The following is a 19900-nucleotide window of genomic DNA, read 5'->3' as shown; positions in this document are numbered from 1 at the left end:
CTTAAATATTGTAGAAATAGATTGTATATCAATTTTGCTCTATTTATTTATATTTTAAAGAATAACAATATTTTTTTATGCAGCTTAATTTTCATATAGCCTGAAAACACGAAAAACTTGCATAAGATTTTCTTTAAATAATTGTTCCATATACGCGATTAGGTCACAAGCGTTAAAGTACAACAAAACAAACATGTCTTATCATAACAATATGAGTGCAGCGATGGTCATGGCTTCAAATTTCATATTTTCAAATGCATAAAGTAGATGGTTGCTCGATCTATTTAGACAAAGTACATGTGACATACTTAAGATTCGTTAAGATCTAAAAAAAGTAAATTAATTTAAATATAGTAATATTTTAAATTCTCATTAGTATTCAAAATAAAATTATTTCAAACCAATTGCATTGTCAAATAATTGTTACAAATATTAAGCATATTTATATAATAGATAAATAATGATAATAAATGTCACGAATATAACTGACAGAAGGTAATATACAAGTCATACGAGTAAGTTTATGTTATCTATGTATTTGACAAATTCTTTACCGTGGGAATAGTTATTATATCATTATTTATTGCCTAAATATAATATCTAATTATAGCATTTACATAAATTAAAATAAAATTTTAAATTTTGATATAATTTATGACTGAATACTACGGTATCAGTAAAACTGGTTCGTTTATTGATAGCGAATTCTATTTAGGTAAATTCATCGGCTTCGGCTAGCAATATCAGAATTAAGTGGTCAGTTTCTATAACGAACAATATTTTTAATGCTATTATCTTTATATTGATCTAATCAAATATAAAAAAGATCAATTTGAATATAAAAAATAAAATAAATTTATGATTTCTTTTTATCAACATAAGTTGAAACTTATTAAAAATTTCACATATTTTCAAGAGCTGTTTATAGAAATATTTTTTCGGTGGCAGTAATTTATGATAAATATACGAGCTGCAGGCGGGAACGCGTACTCGCATTATCGACTATTAGATCTCAGACGAAGTTACTTATTACCATCAAGAATGCTCTAAAAATAATTTTAGAATATAGTTATTATACAAATAATATAATAACCTTTAAAATTTTGTTTACTTTTATAAAAAATATTTGTAGTTTTATAAAAAATATATTTAATATTTAATTATGCAAATCAATTTTAAAGTAAAGTATACTGGTAAAGTTAATCATTACAAAATATTGCATTTTTTTTTAAATTTTCATGTCAATTGTTTAAATGTATCTGAAAAAAGAACAATAATAAGAATATACTTAGTAAAAAGAGGCAAGATATGGTTTTTTTTTCAATTTCCCTGACATTTTCAAAACAGTATGATAATTAAGAACCTTCTTGTACCATACCGGGTATATGAAAATAATTATTTACCTCGGGTAGGATCGAACCCACAATCATCACGTTTACAGTCATGCTTCTTATTTAAGCAACATATAACAGTAAATTACATATATATTTATTTAGAATACATTTTACGATATCAACATAATATATCAGTCCTGACATAGCAATTCAAAAATATGTTACCGATATCTGATGAAGTTAATATATTAGATACATTTATTTATTTGAAAAGAAATCTAATAAAATATATTATCACGATAAACAACAGGTTAGAAATCGACCAAAATTTTCTTATTTACAACTATTTTTATGTAACTTTAATGTAAAACATGTAACTATTTGTTTACACTAAGCGAACTCACGTCGACACTGTTCTCAACGACCTATGAATATTTATATAAATTTATGGATGAAATATCTGTAACACTATCAGTGGGGACCAAAAAAACATGTAAGATTTTTATAGGTCAATAAGATTTGCAATGTAAACGATAATAAAATAGATATTATAAAGATTTAGATCTGGAAGATCTATCTATTTGAATAATATTATATCTATTTATATCTATCTATTTGAATTATATTTCACAAAATATGTTATACATATAGATTATATTGTTGGAGATTTCTCAGAACCAATAGGTACGATTATATTTTAAACTAGAATTATTAAGTTTTTGCTGTAAACAGAAAAAGTATCTCATATTTCATTTATTCTAAACATTTAAATATTTTTTTCGTTTAAGTGATTTAAAAAACTAAATTAAATGTAACTACATAAATAATTCTTATTTAAGACTTTCAATTCAAGAGCTATATAATCTTTAAATCAAGGTCTCACAGTTTACATAATAAATGCTGATCACACTTAGCTTTTAAACAACTAATAAATAATACTTATTAGAGGCCAGTCGTGACGCAGAGGAACGAGCGCGTGACTGTAAAGCAATGGAAGTGGGTTCGATTTTCACTCGAAGCAATGAAATATTTAATAGATTTAAGGGAAAGCGCGGCGTTGAGTTCCAGCACGCAGCATACAATGCCTCTAGAAACCGCCTAAAAGGAGAGCGGAGTATCGTAATATTAGTTTCTCTCTGCCTACCCTTCTATATACGGGATACAGCGGGAAGCTGAAAAAAAAAGAATAATACTTATCACCCCAATTAAAACATCTACAATAAACAAATGACTCACATACATAATTTATTTCTCCAACATCCTCCATAGTCTATAACAATCCAACACCCCATTAAGTATTCGAATACGTTAGACGCCCGCGGCGCCGGACAACTGGTATCACTTAAACAAACATCTCTATCAATTTCTTTAGTGTTTAAACACTTAAATTAAACATCGGAAGCAATATCAATCATACAATGTCCAAACTTCTGATTTAATACGTATTGATGAAAAAAATTATTATGAAATATGTATGTTTAGTTTATACTCGATAATTGTTTCTTGTGCTCCGAGGTTGCCCATCTTAATCATATTTTTTTACATTTTAAATGAAACATTGAAAAATGACTCGTGATGTAATATAAATTCTTTTTTTTTTGTAGCTTCACATTGTATCTCACACGCAGCAGATTCAATCATTAAACATAGTGTTAGGAGACTCCGTCGCCCATTTTACGCAGAATTATGGAGGCATTGCGTGTTGTCTGTTGAGTGGCGGAATTTAACGCCATGTTATGTCTCCACACTGGGTGATAGAAATGAAAATGTTGAATACCTCGAGAGGGAATCGAACTCACAACCTTTCACGAATACAGGCCCTTGTGCCCTTGCGCCACGAGTGGCCAAGTTCTCTTGACACGATCATTTTAAATTAATTCTATAAAAAATATCGCATTTATTATAGAATTCATTTAAAACGATGAAATATAACATACGCGAAGTCAAAGTATTTGGTACTGAGTTAAAATACGTGAAAGGATTTCTTTATAAAGTACCTGTAACATACTGCTATACTTACTTTGAGATGTCTTAATAAAATATCACAAAAGTAGATATAAAAATTAAACGCCATTAAATCCCTAACGTATTGCTACCAGATCATACAGATATTTTCTTAGTTGGGAGAAATTGCGACGGTAACCAACTATTAAAGCTGTCACCATAAAAATGGTTGATATTTTATATTGTACTTATTTTGTCCTGTACTTTTGAAATGTTAAGTTGGTTGCTATATTCGATATTAGAATAAAAAATATTATTTTTTTATCAGCTTTACACTATATCCCATATATAGCAGGGCAGGCATAGAAAAACTAGTGTTAGTACACTCCATTCCCCACTTTCCGCCGAATGTTTTAGGCATTGCGTAATGGGCTTTTATCTTAGTGCCGAGCGAAGAAATGAAAATATTAATAAATAATAATTAATTTCCCCGAGCGTGGATCGAACCCAAAACCGTCGCGTTACAGCCAAACCCTTATGCCCCTGCGCCACTAAAGCTAGAATAACAAAATAAATAAACAGATAAAATTAATAAAATTGGTTTCAATTACAACTACTCGCAGTAACAGATCCGTACTAGTATAGAAAAAGATACTTTCAATTAATTCACAATTAACTGTTGAACTATGTTTTCTTACTCTCACAGATTAAAATAAAAACTTTTTAAGTGTAAAAATAAAATTAACATACAAAAGAAAGACTGCCGCCGAATGATATACGCGCGAGTATCATAAGAGGCCTAAAGGCATCTCTCGTTCGCTTCATATCTGTTCCGAACAAATCACTATTTTATCGTTACACCCATCAGAAAAAATATTGATATCAACACAAAAAAGTGATTCAAAAACAATAGAATGGATGGATTGAAAGGATCCCGGCGTCAGATAACGAAATGTTTAGAAAAAAACTATGTATTAATAATGGTTCGATACCAATTCTCACTGAATCGCTGGTCATCACTTCATCGCTGTCATTATGAGCCTAAATATTTCTATGATGGCACAGACGTTGAAAAGATGCATATTTCATTAAAGTTATTTTAAATGAGGCCAGTCGTGGCGCAGGGGAACATACGTGCGACTGTAAGCGCGAGGTTTTGTGAGTTCGATTTCCACATGTGGAAAATCCTTGTTTAAATTTTCATTTTCTTGCTCTGGTAACGAGGCAAAGTGAGACGTGGAATTCCGCCAGTAAGCACGCAGTGCCTCCAAAAATTAGCCGAAAGTAGGAAACGGAAGTATCTTAATGGAAACGAAGTGTTCCCAGGTTCCCTCTGCTTATTCTGCTATGTACGGAATATAGCAGAAAATTGAAAAAAAAAAATTGCATAGTTAATATTTTATACTTTAAAATAAAAATGACAAAATCATATGTCCTCCTAATCTTATAGAGAAGATGAGTTCTTTTTTTTTAAATATTAAAATATATATCGCAAATTAACTTCTGATTATGACATTAAAAATTTGTTATTAACAAAATAACTTTTCTTCACACAAACTATATTATTTGTGAAATTAGTTTTTTAAAGTTTAAATTTGCATAAATAATTAAGTAAAATAATATCATAAATAACAACAAATTAGTTCTGACCCGCGTCGCGTCGCCTCTAAATATTTATAGTTAGAGCACGTGGAAAGGAATCATCGAGTTGTAAGTAATTTGCCATACAAAAACATTTTGTAACTCAATAACTAATTTAGATTGGACTAAGACGTCAAAGGGTGATCAGAAGCTACGCATCGCATATAAGATAACATCGGAGGCTATTGGGAAATTGATATTTTTCTATTGAATGAATATGAAGTTATATAATTATTTTATTTATATACTAGCCAGTAGTGGCGCAGGGGCACAATTGTCTATAAATGCGACTTGTTATGGGTTCGATCCCCACTCGAGGAAATTAAATTTAATTAATATTTACATTTCTTTGTTCTGGTGTGGAGGCTAAGCACGGCGTTGAAATCCGTTACTCAACCACGAAATGCCTCCAGAATTCGGCGGAAAGCGGGGAACGGTTTTTTTTTTATTGAAATGGATTTTCAAGGATAGTTTGGTGAAAGTTTGGTTAGGTTCTGATTATGGGATCTGGTTGAAGTTGAAGACGTCAGTTTTTTTTGTTAAGAATTGCAATTATTAAATTTAAAGAAAATATGATTCTTCTGACCGTACAAGAAATTGTTATCAAATCATTTCGAGAATTTTGCTTTTTTTAGATACGAGTTAGACTAAAAAAAGAAAATACTACAATCAAACGATTCGTATGCATCTAATAACATTAGCCACCAATTATCCTTAAAATATAGTTCATTAGGTCTCGTTAAATATTTAAAACAGCCACGCATTGTCATAAGCTATGTCTCCATTAGTATATTGAACGTCATTTTTTTGGAATACTAATTATATATAAGTTAAAAATATATAAAAATATATGATGAAAAATACATGATAAGATAATATAAAAAAAATGCAAGATATTTAAGCAACAAAAAGAATGTTTTCGGCAAGTCACATCTAAAGAACGCTATCGCAAAACTAGAGGCTTATCAGTATTTGCCTTGTTTTGCGGCACCCATAAATTGTTTAAATATGCCATAATTCTTTGCTCCTTGAGATGAAGCTTCGATAAGTGTTTATTAGAGCACGGGTGGTAGAGACTTTAGATGGTAGAGAAATATCGCACCAAAACAGGTGAAAAGTAAAAAAAAACGGTCAAGTGGGAGTTGCACACGCTCTCCGAAGGTTCCGTACCAATTTCAGAGAAGTTTCATTTATAAATGTTGAGAAACTCAAACCTCCCTCTCCATTCATTTAGTACGAAATGAACTACAATAATTATAAGATTGAATACTTTTATCTGTAATTCAAACATAAATTTAAATTTTTCGCATACGCCACGATTTTTTATAAAAAAATGCAGCAAAAACGCATAAAGCTCGTCTCTTTTGATTGCGTTGACTTAAAAGCTTCTTTCTGTGCTCCACAGGACAATAGATCTGAATATTTCATAATAACCTCAGTTTGATGTCTCCGCGTAATGTCAAAATAAATGGTCATGACAGACGGACATAGGACGGGCAACAAAGTGATCGTATAAGGGTTCCGTTTTTCTTTTAAGGTACGGAACCCTAAAAACGATGTTTTTGCTAAATCACAAAGTTAGCGATAGGCCATATCGCTGTTTGCTTGGTAAATAATGAACGCTCTTGATCTTGTTAACAACCTGTTGACACGATTGAATCTTTGACAAAAATAAGTACCGACTACAAGATTCTCTACATGTTTCAAAAACTGCGTAATTTTGCTTTAATAAATATGATTATATTATAGCTGAAAATCGTAAGATGTAGTGTATGACTGTAATACGACGTTTGCGGGTTCGATTTCTATAAGCATGAATGAATTAATATGAATATTAATATTTTTTTTATTAATATGTTAATTCCGTTAAGTTTCGTATAATTATAACAATATTATTCTTTTTTGAAGATGATCACAGCGTGTATCTCACTGGCGACCGTACGCCATCAGTGTTCAACAAAATTAAAGGTTCAGAAGCACTCGTTAAGGTAATTAGTTTACCTGTCCCTCAGGGCGAACGTACCTCACGACTAACCAAATATATGAAGGCACTTCCAACCGCCGTCTCACTCATATGTCATATTAAAGAAAAAGATGGACTTGTAATGATTCGAAATTTATTAGTTCGTCTCGCACTGTAATCCTATCTCTGCAATCTGCAAGGCGCCGTGATTAAGGTCAGAGCGTCATTGCGATTATCGGATTTAATGAAATAGACGATGCACTTTTAATTTGAGGCGCGATGTGCTGAGAAATGAGACGTCATTTATCTGGTCATTAAACGGACAACTAACAAAATGGAGATTATTATATTGAAATAATGTGATTTACTTATATACATGTAGATATGAATTCGCTTACGCTTCAACTTATTGTTATAATAAAACGAGAGGATATAGATACTCATATAATAATTTTATATATTTTTTATAATAAAAATATCCTATGTCCTTTCTAATACTCCTAAAAATATGTGTACAAAATTTCATGATAATCGGTTGAGTAATTTTGGCGGGAAGGCGTAACAAACAGTTTTACATTCACATTTAAAATATCAGTATGATATCATCTTAACAATAATTCAACAATTAATATAATCTAAAATTGTAGGCCAGAAACTAGTTTGAAACCCTTGAAAATCATAACGCTCATATAAATGATATAATAAAGACACGAATGACTTACGATATCGATATCGATAGTAAATTAAAGCTGCAGATCGATGTATCGGATTATTTATGAGATAAATTTGTCCCCGGCTCACACGGCATCTCATTAGCCCGCCGACAAAGAGCCTGGCAGCATTTGTCACGCGGTCGGTACTTGGTGGTATTGGTAATAGCGAAATGCCTTATATTTATAATATACTTTGTTAAACTTATAATTGGAGGTATATTACACTTGAGAATTGATATCTTTTAGAAGTGAAATTTATGATAATATTTGAAGAGTTTATGTGTTTAGAGTACCTACTAAGAATAGCTACAACTAAGTATAATACTGTAATGAATACGGAATCGTTCATTCGTTTTTTTATTTTATAATTAATCAATAAGTATAAAAATATATGTAAATTAACAACTTCTCTTCTCCTGATTAAGATTTCTTCTTCACTCGTTGGGTTGCACCCCCGCAGACACTACGCGGCATGAACGGACATTTGCAATATATAATTTGATATTATTCTCAGTAATTATAGATACTATATGATAAAACACGCTCGCGATCATGATCTCCTGATCCATGATCATGATATATTAATAAGGCAATAAGAATGATACATATACTAATGAAAACTCCCCTTCGTTTTCGTCGATTGCACCGAGCATTTTCGTGGGAATATTTTTTTTTATTAGGCAGAGAGAACCTAGTGTTACGACACTCCGTTCCCCACTTTCAGCCGAATTATTAATTTTGAATGCTTTACTGTTTTTTGTTTTTTCCGAATAAGTAGTCACAAAAGGTAAAACAGAAAATATTGTTTAATTCCATCGATTTCCACATAAAATCTCCGTATTATTGGAAAGCAGATAATAAGTTGTATGTACTGTGTTAATATGGGCAGTTCAAATGAACATAATGCAACATAGCTTAGTACTAAGTTTTAGTCTAAATTTTCCCACAGAATAAACAAATGTAAGTAAATATTCCTAAAGGTATCGAGAATTCGCAATGTGGATTCTTAGAAAGACTTCGGTAAACAAGACTGCTTTACGAGCTCAAGAAGCGGTATTCCATTGTGGTTCCATCGACATGCGGTGTTTATTGGCTAATTTTATTCAATTAAATTGTTCTGTTGAACGGCGAAGCCGCGTCGGCTCATTTTAACGCCAGAGAAATTATTGCGATAGATTAACAGCGTACGGCCTGTGTTCAAACTGATGTGATTTAAAGTCCAGAGCAGACAACACCATCGAAGCGGCGCGCAAATTTATACTAACGGCCCCCATAGCCGATGACATGCAGCGTTCCCATTCAGGCAATAAAGATAAACTATTTTAATTTTAATCTTTTACTACCTCAGCCTGACATCTACGTAATGCAAAGAGTTAAAAATGAATGTTATATGTTAATTTTGAGCCACATTTCAAAGCGGGAGGCAGCTTCCAAACGGTGAACCATCCGCTAGCCACATGCTGTGTGTTCATAAGACATTTCATCAACGATATCTCAGGACAAAACTATTATACCCATTACTGGATAAAAGGATTGGTTCTTCAGAGCGGGTTCGCGTCATGCTGACAAGGCGTTTCACAAATCGTTTATTATAAATTTTATTTTAACAAGACCTCTACGTTTGTGGTTCTCGATAGTATCACGCATAAAAAAATGTCGTTAGTATAAATTTATTTCAAATAATGAAAATTAATTGCTCCAAAATATATACGAGTAATTTTAAGTTTCATGTAATTTTGCAATGGCATTTACAAATTTTACTCATACGTTTTCCTTATGACGGTAATTTAAAGTATTATGGCTGATAACCATCTTCGTTCAGGAAGCACCGTAACGAATCTCGAGACAAATACTGAAATAATTGCTGTATCGAAGTCATTGAAATATATAATGAATACTAAGTTGAACAATGTTGAATACTAATAAAATAAAATAAAAGCAATTTCTTGAAAATTTTAACTTTCTACTTAATTGTGCTCGGTAAAATAGTTTACATAACAACAATATAACAATATTTTTCAGCTTCACGCTCACGCTTGCCGGTAGGCAGTGGGAACCTTGTGTTAAGATACTCCGTTCCCCACTGCGTGTTGAGTGGCGCAACTAAACTCCCCCGAGTGGGGATCGAACACATAACCGTCGCGTTTACAATTCCACTCTTGTGCCACTACGCCACGACGGCCTCGTATAACAACGGAATAATAATAATAATTTATTATTGCCATAAAATTATATAAAGAAATATATAAAGAAGTTAACAATGAAGAAGCTCCACTAAAAAACGTGGAAGTCATTTCCAAATCATTATTTGATTTCTTCCGCAGTCACTTCGTCAGTAGTCCGCAATTCCTCAACACATAAAAATGTCACATTTTTTCTCTCCTTTCTTCAAAAAAAATCTAAAGAATAATAATATTGGCAACTTGGAAGATATTTGCTACCATATACAGGGCAGCACAATGTAGCACATCGGGGTACACCTTCGCGGCAACGTCTATACTCGTAAATTCAAAGACATCCCCGCCCACTAGAACAAGAACAAAAACAAATAAAATTATATTTAATAGGCTCGTGAGAACTGTCGCCTACCACCCACTGAGGGGTTGTTCTTTAGATATTTTAATTGCGCCGCTAAAACGTCCCGAATTTTTATTCGTCGTAAATCAAAGTGGTGTCCACGGTAGTTATAAACTGTCCCTGTTCATTTTTTCCAAAAAACATCCCACAAAGTTTATCTTTGGACAAATCTCTTGTCTTTTTTTACAATTTAATCAAATGATTGTCTAGAATTAACAAAAAAATTAGATATTTCTTTCATATTCAACAATAAATTATTTATTGTTGAATAACGTTATTTTGTTTCTTTTATTATTACAAGAAATTAATTCTATTTGCAGCTACTGGACTATAAAAGCATCTTCTTTAGATCATCGATTAACATCACCGTATTACGCTCCGCCAACTCAATGTTTACCTTAAAATTTTACTAAAATTTGATATATTTCTCATAAACGCCTTTTGATGAACAGATAAACTTGACATTTAGATTTTTCCTCACATAAAAAACTAACTGTATTCTGATATTGAGACCGCACACGAATTTTAATTTTGCATTACGAAAATAATATTCTTTATATCTACGTTATTATTAAAATAACATGTTATTACTTGCAATCGGAAGCGCTATTCGTCAAAGGTCGAGTCATTCGAAAACCATCATTCATTCACAACGAGACATACGAGTACGAAAACGACGGAGTCAATAAAATTTTGTTTGTTTTTCTAACAGGAAATCTATTTAGTTGTCTAAAAAGTATGGTAAAAAAGGAATAAGAAGCCGTGTGGGTGGCGGCTGACGACAGTTTAAGTAGTGTAACATGATACGCGAGTCCAGTAGTTTGTTTTTCTTACACACGCTCCTCCTAAACTGTCGGAAGCCAGCAAAGGAACTGGTGGATGATGATATTATATTAAAGGTCAGCGAGCCTTAATCATCGTTTGTTTTTTTTATATTACTTCATTTGATATTTTACATTTTTTTTTGAGCTTAATTTCTTGTGGTTTATACAAGGTTGGAACGTTGGAACGCCTTCGATCGTCTTTTTATCTGTTAAAAGATGTATTTAACAGTAGTTCGTCTATGACTATATGTTTGTTCGTCTGTCAAGGCCCTTTTTCTCAAGAACTCTTGGAGGAATCAACCATAGGTGTACTTAACAATCGCAAGTCTAGCAATAAATGAAATCTTCAGGACAAATGCCGGAAAAGTTCCATAAATTGGTAATTTTACAAATTTATATATAGGTATATTGTTTCATACAATATCAGTCCATACACCCAGACGCTATACATCCCATTGCCATTGACCTTCAATCATAAAATTTGTACGGAACCCTGGGTACATGAGTTAGAGTTGCACTCGTCTTATAACACTTAGAGCAGTTCTTTCTCTTCCAAGGCAAAAACATCACTCACACAAGCCTTTTTCTATATAATACGAGTATAAATATATATAAATATATATTCATCAGGGGGGAGGGAGAAGGAATCCTCTGTTTAAACATATTTTTTTCTCGTTATTATAAACAGCTATATATATTTCCTACACATATTTTCGTATTTTCATCAAAACTTATTGCCTAAATACAGAATATTTTATACAAAAGTGAAATTGCATTTATATAAATCAAAAAACCCAGTACAAAAGCATTAATCGCAGGGATTTTTTCCCGAGATCAATAAAACGATGGAGGGTTCCCGGTGCGCGTGTGTGTGTGGGTGCGTTAAGGTCACGTGGCAAAACCCTCGATCCAACCCCTAATCGATATTTCCTCTCTATCTTACTGCATCAAATTTCTATAAACAGACAGAGATAGAATATATGTACTACTAAGTTACTTGTGTTAGTAAGGCAGCGCGAGCTCAAACATCTGCCAGGTTTAATTTTTTTTATTCCATTAATACTTAAATAAAATGCAATAAAAACTTAAATTAAGATATTTTATCAGATCTATTTTATTTTATTATATAAAACATCCATTATTATTACTTAGTTATAGGCTAACAATGACTCTCACAGTAAGATTTATTAAAAAAAAACCTGTCTAAATTTATTAAAACTCGTTTTTATATTATCAATAAAATCATACACTCGTTGATATTTCGCATAAAATATAATCAATTAGCATGTAACGGTTTCGCTATAGAAATGTACTAAATAATGGAACGGAACAAGCACCAGACTCGATCTCGTTCCTTAACAAAGAAATCCATACCATTGAGTAAATCCTAGAATCACTTTTATTTAAATAGAGCTAAGGTAGAATTAAAAAGAAATTCTCTTAAACTAAATGTAAATATAAGTTTGTGGGATGTAAGAAGTTCATTGAAAACGAATGCAGCAACGTCCCTAAGGAAAGGGGCAAGTCTCTGAATGTTCGTCTGGAAGAAACAATCAATTTGAAAAGCGTTTTGTGTCTGGACCACATATTGAAAGCAATGGATGTTATTATTGTTATTTTTGCTTTTGCACCAAATATAATGAAAGGGAACGCGAAATGTTCATGGGAATGGTCGTTTCTTTGACTCTAGTTATGATTGAAGCTTCATTTAATGTTTTTTTTTTTTGGAGCTGTACCCGTATCTAGAAGAGTAGGCAAAAAGAGCCTAGTGTTAAGATACTCCGCTTTCCGCCGAATTCTGGAGACATTTCTTGTCAAGGGACGGAATTAAACACCGACACCACCGCGAAGATATTTGTTTTATTATTTGAATGTTTTTTTTTAATAATATTTTATTATACGGTATTTATTATTTTAGACATGCTTTACTAAATTTATTTACATTTTTCATAATATCCAAAATATTAAGTTGCCTTTAATCGCCAAAAACCACATTATATTTTGTACAATCAAACCTAACATTTCAATCAATATCCTTCTTAGCCCTAAATTTTAATACATTGAAATTTGAGACAACATTTAGTATGAAATTTCCTTTCTTGCAATATAGGAAGTCTTTAGAACTCCCCTACAGAAGCTGAATGAACGATTGCTTTAGTCTAGTCGTCTAGATGCAATATACGCCCTACGTTACCGCTTTGTCCCACTGACCTTAACTTATTTATTTCTCAAGTTGAAGGTTCCCCTTTATTTCTTTTCTAATTGGAATAACACCCCGTCTGGTTGAAGTCTCTAGTCGCTATAGCTGAGCTATTTCAAGGAGACCTGTATTGAGATAGGTTATTGCATTAAAAGGTAAGTCGGTCGGACCTTTACAAAACACAGCTGTAGCCCTAATGAATGTGAACTGTACAGGTTAGATTTATTTGTTAGGAATTCTTTGCCCCAGTTCATAGGATCTCATTGTAAAATCTTATTTGAGTTAACATTTTTTTCTAATATAAGAACTTAAAGAATTCCTCTCTAAATTGGTATGAATGAGAAATTGCTATTTAGTATTTTTGAATGTTATATTATTATTGAAGTGTTCTCATACATTGATTTGTGCTTTATTCTTATACAAACAAACTGTAAAAACTAGGATAAGGGTTAAAACTAAGATGGCATCTATAGGTACACGTGCAATCACATGGGACTGATTTGCTATACCTTCCTGAAAAACCATTAACATATGGTTACTAAATATAACTTTAATCCCTCGTCAGTACTATAGTATACGCGTATAGGGGCCCCACATGTTCGCAAGATGGCAGGACTCACCTTACTGAGCGGATTGTAAGCGAAAAAAGTTACTTGAATTACAGGATGCACTTTTAAAATATTAGAAGACAGCGCTCTTGAAGCTTAAATAAGCTTAATGAATGAGATAACATAGAAGTTTACTTTTATTAAATAAAAATATCCGATTTATTATTGGACGTCAGTCGTGGTGGAGTGGACCAAGCGTGTAAGCGCGACAGGTTGTGAGTTCGATCCCCCCCTCGAGGAATCAAACTAACAATATATTCATTTCTTAGTTATGGAATCGAGACTAAAGCGTGACGTTAAGTTACGCCACAGTACACCTAATGCTTCCAGAATTCGATAGAAAGTGGTGATAGAGTTTCTTAATACTAGGCTCCCTCTGCTTACTGGTACATGTGAGATATAGAGTGAAGCTCGAATAATTCGACGCATGTGTTGTGTGGCGCAACTCAACACCACATTTTGCCTTATTACCAGAGAAAGAAAATTTAAATATTATACATTTTATTTCTCCGTTAACAGCAATTTTCGCTGACAAAATTCTACTTGCATATCGCAGAATCAACATAAATAAAGTAAAAAAATATAATTGTGAATTTTAATAAAAAATAATACATTAATAATGAATAATTAATAAACTAATACGTTATTCAATTATTAAATAAAAAAATCTATATAATTATCTATCTATTGTATAGTAACACTTATTAACATAATATGTTGTGTGATTATTGTGCTTATATTATTTTTTATAATTATACGCCTTCAAAGCCTTACAAGATCGTCTCACAAAGGCTGGCATTGCTTTAAAATTGTATCAGGCGTAGTGTTTAATCATTGTTCTTCTTATCATTGATAATCATTGTTATCTGTCTTATTAAGATTTTGAATATTAAAAAATAAGGTCTGCTAATATCGAATAATCTGTACCTGCATTTTTATTAAATTATTTTAAATAAACTTAATTTGTGAAGTTACGTTTTAAAAATACTTATTTTATATTGCTTGTGAAATATTTTATTATTGTATTGAATTTGGACCTATTTTCTTCCACCAGTCTTGGTATATAGAGTTCACCAATGAGTCCTATCATCCAATATGTCTGAAAATAGATGAAAAGTAAATTATTAGTTTAAATTCTTCGTAAGAGACAGAATATGAGTAGAAACATTTTTTTAAAGTTTTGTAGGGAGATTCGCATTCTACTTCTTCTTTCTTCAATTCTTGCTCACTGTCATATTATAAAAATCACTAACTTTTTTGTTAGTTCGACGCTGTGTCCCGCACATAGCTGTGCGGAACTAAAAGGTAAGCTTTGCCTTATAACGAGAGCGAGCAAATGAAAATATTTAAAATATAAATTAATTTTTAACAAAAACAAAAACCGACTTCTAACAACGAACTAAAAAGTGAAAAATAATTTTACAAAGATTTTATAATTTTGAAGTCGGTGTCAAGCTAATGCTACAACACCCTTACTACAGTATCTAATTTCTAAGCCTGTTTGTTCTACTTAGCACCGACTTCAAAATTATAAAATCTTTGTAAAATTATTTTTCACTTTTTAGTTCGTTGTTAGAAGTCGGTTTTTGTTTTTGTTAAAAATTAATTTATTTTACGATTTTAAGTGATGGGTAGATCTTAAAATGATGCTTCTTGAACGAGTAGTGATGGTGGTTGTGGTTGTCTCATGTAAAACTTCATTTAGTTAGGTATTATTTTTGTGCAAAGTAACATTTTGGTATATTGACAAGAACATACATAATAAAAAGTATTCGGGCGAATTGGGAATCTCCCTTTTTTGAAGTTGATTGAAAATGAGAACGTCCTCTTTTTTGAGGTTGGTTGAAAAGAAATGTAACGATCAGGAATCTCACCTCTGACATCAATTTAAAAAGTTTTTGCTTGTAACTATTACAGTATAATCATTTTTTTTCAAAAAAAATAAACTTTCTAAATTTTCACCAGATCCCATAATCGAAACCTAACCAAACTTTCAGCAAATTATCCTTGAAGTGTATCCTTTCAAATAAAAAAAGAATCATCAAAATCGGTTGGCGCGACATTAATTCGTCTATTTGTCGCGCACATACCTGATGCAAATTTAAGACTTATGTGATTTTCTCATAGATATCATTGTCAGACATGAACCAAAAAAAAAATGGGACCATTCGGGAAGCTTCACCTATCAAAAAAAAAATTTTCAAAATCGGTTCACCCAGTCAAAAGTTATGAGGTAACAAACATAAAAAAAAGTGAAAAAAAAAATAAAAAATAATACAGTCGAATTGATAACCTCCTTTTCTTACAGAAGTCGGTTAATAAAATAGTGGGAAAAGAACCTACAACCGTCGCGTTTACAGTCACACTCTTGTGCCCTGAGCCACCACGGCTTCCTAAAATAACTTTTAAAGATCTTTTTTTAGATATACCTACTTAATTATAGATCTATTTAATTATGAAATTATCAATGTTATTTTTTTTATATAATTTTAGAAATTTATTGATAAATATTTTCAAATAAACTTTCATAACTTTAAAATTAATATATAACTATATACATAATCTAATAAAAAAAAAACATTTCAAATATATATGGCAATTTCATAATAATAATTATTATTATCTGTTGTTATTATTATCTGGCATATGTTTGGGCGCCAAAATGACTCCATTACATTACTCTAGTAACAACAGTTTTTAGAGAAGTGTCAAAATAAACCTTATATCTTTATAAATAGTGATCACTTCCCTCAGAGAAGATAGTTCCGTAAATTGTTCTGATAGTGTAGAGTGGTCATAGAATAGTGGCGCGTGCCGTAGCACAAAGCACAAAAGAGAAGCAGCTGCGTGGGCGCACACTCACACATACACAGAATATAATAGCGCAAGTGTTAGTGATTAATAATATTATATTCGGCCAATTAAACATTATATAAAAAGAAAAAATTTAAAGTAACATATAAATAATATAATATTATTAAAAACTGGTTTATTAATTTTTTTATTAATTTATTTTCAATTTACATACAATAATGAATATTAAAAATTATCAATTCTTTGCACTTTACATAACCTGGCTACCGTTCAAGCTATGTAAATTTAGTCCAATTGTCTAAAACAACCCCCGTGTTGGCAAATTTAAAATTCCATTGGAACACGCGAACGGCTTTGAGCCCGTTACTTCTCGTGTAAGTTATATAATGTGTGTGTTACACACACATATGTAAAGTGTATCGTTACTGGGTGCGACACCCTAGCAAATTATTTTTCTATACAGCTTATGGAGCATTCCATCTCTAAACTTGAGTAAAATAGCTTAACATAACATGTTTATAAAGAATTCAGTGATTTTGTAGTTACATATATTTATATTTTTGGACTTATATATCAGAAACTAAAAAATAACTTTTTAGAAAAAAGTAATTATAGCTAATTATTATTTGCATTATAAAACTGCATTTCAATAAGTTGTTATAGTTAACATACACAGCCAGTAAACTTTACTTAATACGAGATATCAATGTATAGGTGTATTTATATACGAATATAAAAAATATATCTACATTCTACTGGAGCGATGCTCCATTCCGCCCTTTAAACGACATGTGTGCAATAGCAAATGTAAGTACCTACCCCTGTTGATCCCCCCGCGAGCTGCCAGCCACCCCAGGTGCGGCCGCACGGCACGCGCCATTCCCATCGCGGCCGGCGTTCTGACGCCATCTAACTCACAGACGTCCTTCTAACAGTTAACTTTAACTAGCTACGTGATTCCATACCGCTAGACCGGAACTAATACAAAATAAACAGTTATAATATGTGAAAAAAAAAACAAATCATCTCTCCAAAATGAGTTCTATCGGCGTCGTCGTCTTCCGCAACTCACCTCTCAAAGCGCAGGTGCTACAGGAATCCGTGAATAATTCTGTGAATATAAGCAATAACGACGCGAACAACGTTAGACGTGAAATAATTATAGTGAGGAAAAAACAAAGAGTTCAATCACCACCAAATACAGTGTCTGTGACATCATTAGTGCGCGCTACTGATTCTGCAAATGTCAACATTTTGGCAAAACGACCCCGTCCTCGTGAAAACGTGCAGGAAGAAGCGGCAAGAAGTCCTACACCGCTAGCGGTCGCTCGACGAAATGCGCGGGAAAGAAACAGAGTACGTCAAGTCAATGATGGCTTTGCTGCTTTACGTCGTCACATTCCGGAAGAGGTGGCTGCTGCATTTGAAAATGCTAATTCTAATCGAGGGCCGAATAAGAAACTAAGTAAAGTAGAAACTCTACGCATGGCAGTAGAATATATTCGAAATCTTGAAAGTCTTCTAAATATTGGTCATACAGACAAAGAAAACTTGTCTCGTCCTTCAATGGAATCGTTTCCTTCACCAGCATCATCATCGCCAAGAGAGAATAGTCAAGAACGAAGTTATTTTTCTCTCCATTCACCAGCTGTCGACGATGAAGACATGGAAGAAGATGAGCTAGATGGCTCTTTACATCAATTAACAACTCAACAATACATTGATCTACAACCTTCAGAAACATTCCAACTAGTTTCTACGCCCCATTTATACGAAGAAGACGATGGAAATGTTCAACCACTCACGCCTTCATCAGATTTACTGGGACAAGAGGAAATTAATTCTCATGTTTTAGAGACTCATTTCCCTTTTCCGAATTCTGCAGAACAATTTACTGTAATCCCCGAACAAAGTTACTGTGAAACTGAAGTGCCTTTGAATGACGGGGATTTTGAAGTGAAATATGCGAAAACTATTCATCAACAACTTCATTCTAATTATGATGAAGACTCTGAACTACCCTTGGACGCTATTAACCCCGATTTGATTTTATCAAATAATCAATTTAAATTTAAAGAAGAAACAAACATATATATCGATAATCACCAATATAGTGATGTAGAATTAAAAAAGGAGCTTCCAGACATTCAAGTGACTCCAGAGGATCGCGAACAATTCGAAGAAACCTTAAAGTGGTGGCAAGAAAAAACTAGACAAGCTCGAACCCTATCTAAAAGTAGCAATTAAAGTATTATTAGTTCTTAGCGTTTAGAAAAATTTCCACGAACATAGGATATTTATTTATATTTCATGCCGATGTAAATATATTGTAATTACTTAGAAAAAACATACAGCTGTCGTTGCCAAAGAGTGTACTCGACGCGGGCGCAAGGTGTTCTGTAACGGTCACTCGATATAATGTCGACTATAAAACCTTAGTACTAAATGTTAATAATTTAGAATTGTATAACTTTTTTTCATAAAATAGTTATAATTCCAATAGTAATGAGTATTTATGGTCTATAAGATTGTAAGTTTAAGTTATTAGTGAAGAAATATGAAATGTTAATTTATTGTCTTTTCATGTAATGTACTTAATTTTTTTAAGATTATTTAAAATAATGTATTTTAGTTCTTATTATGTATGTAAATAACAGGTTTACGGGGCACCTAATAATGATACAAATTATGATAACTACTCTATCCAGTGCCTTGAACTAAAAATTATGTGATCTTAGATAATAGTTTTAAGAATAATAAATTAAATCACTTTTATCGACACCTTTTTGTTTTGTTTATAACCTTCTTAATAAGCTACCTTCTTTTTTGTTGTAATTCTATAGAAATTCTCAGCTTATTTTCGATATTCGATAATATTAATCACGCCATTTAGAACACCTCCCCTGAACGGCAACCCCTTGAAACAAACCCCTATGCTAATGCAGCCAAATTGGTGAACGCTTAATGACCTACTTAGAATGTTTTGTATAACAAAAGCCGCTAGGCTGGTTACAACGTTACGGTGTTAGTTAACTGCAGCTTAAGCTTTGAAAAAATATAAATGGAAATTAAGGCTTACATGTAAGCTTTCTTTATTAAAATTATTGACAATATAAAGCTCAATTTTAATAAAATAATGAAGATTATATTTTTCCTCAATTTCACTTATAGTAGAGCAAAACAGGGTAAGATGAAAAAATATACTACTGTCAAGACACTTGGTTCTCACTTCCATTAAAATTATTGATTAATATTTTTATTAAATTAATTGATTACAAACTT

The 19900-nt window shown here is 32.0% G+C and overlaps 2 protein-coding genes across 3 annotated transcripts in view; both read left to right on the top strand.

Annotated features, from left to right (window-relative positions):
* The window catches only part of LOC146529897 (cytochrome P450 4g15-like), a 286682-nt gene that overhangs the window by 230408 nt on the left and 36374 nt on the right, over positions 1–19900 (top strand). The gene's annotated exons all lie outside the window — the stretch shown is intronic.
* On the top strand, positions 17457–19399 carry LOC146529900 (uncharacterized). The gene has a single exon (XM_085200614.1). The coding sequence runs from the start codon at positions 17654–17656 to the stop codon at positions 18863–18865; it is 1212 nt and encodes a 403-aa protein (XP_085056740.1). The 5' UTR covers positions 17457–17653; the 3' UTR covers positions 18866–19399.

Source organism: Heliconius melpomene, chromosome 17 (genome assembly GCF_056956725.1).
Source record: "Heliconius melpomene rosina isolate 202511_hmr_F chromosome 17, ASM5695672v1, whole genome shotgun sequence".
NCBI classification, from domain to species: Eukaryota; Metazoa; Arthropoda; class Insecta; order Lepidoptera; family Nymphalidae; genus Heliconius; species Heliconius melpomene.
The sequence above is the reverse complement of the archived record's forward strand: the minus strand, read 5'-3'. Positions and strand labels throughout refer to the sequence as shown.

What these genes read in the sequence shown, in the direction of transcription:
- LOC146529900 (XM_085200614.1), top strand. Translation starts at nt 17,654, where the DNA reads ATGAGTTCTATCGGCGTCGTCGTCTTCCGCAACTCACCTCTCAAAGCG.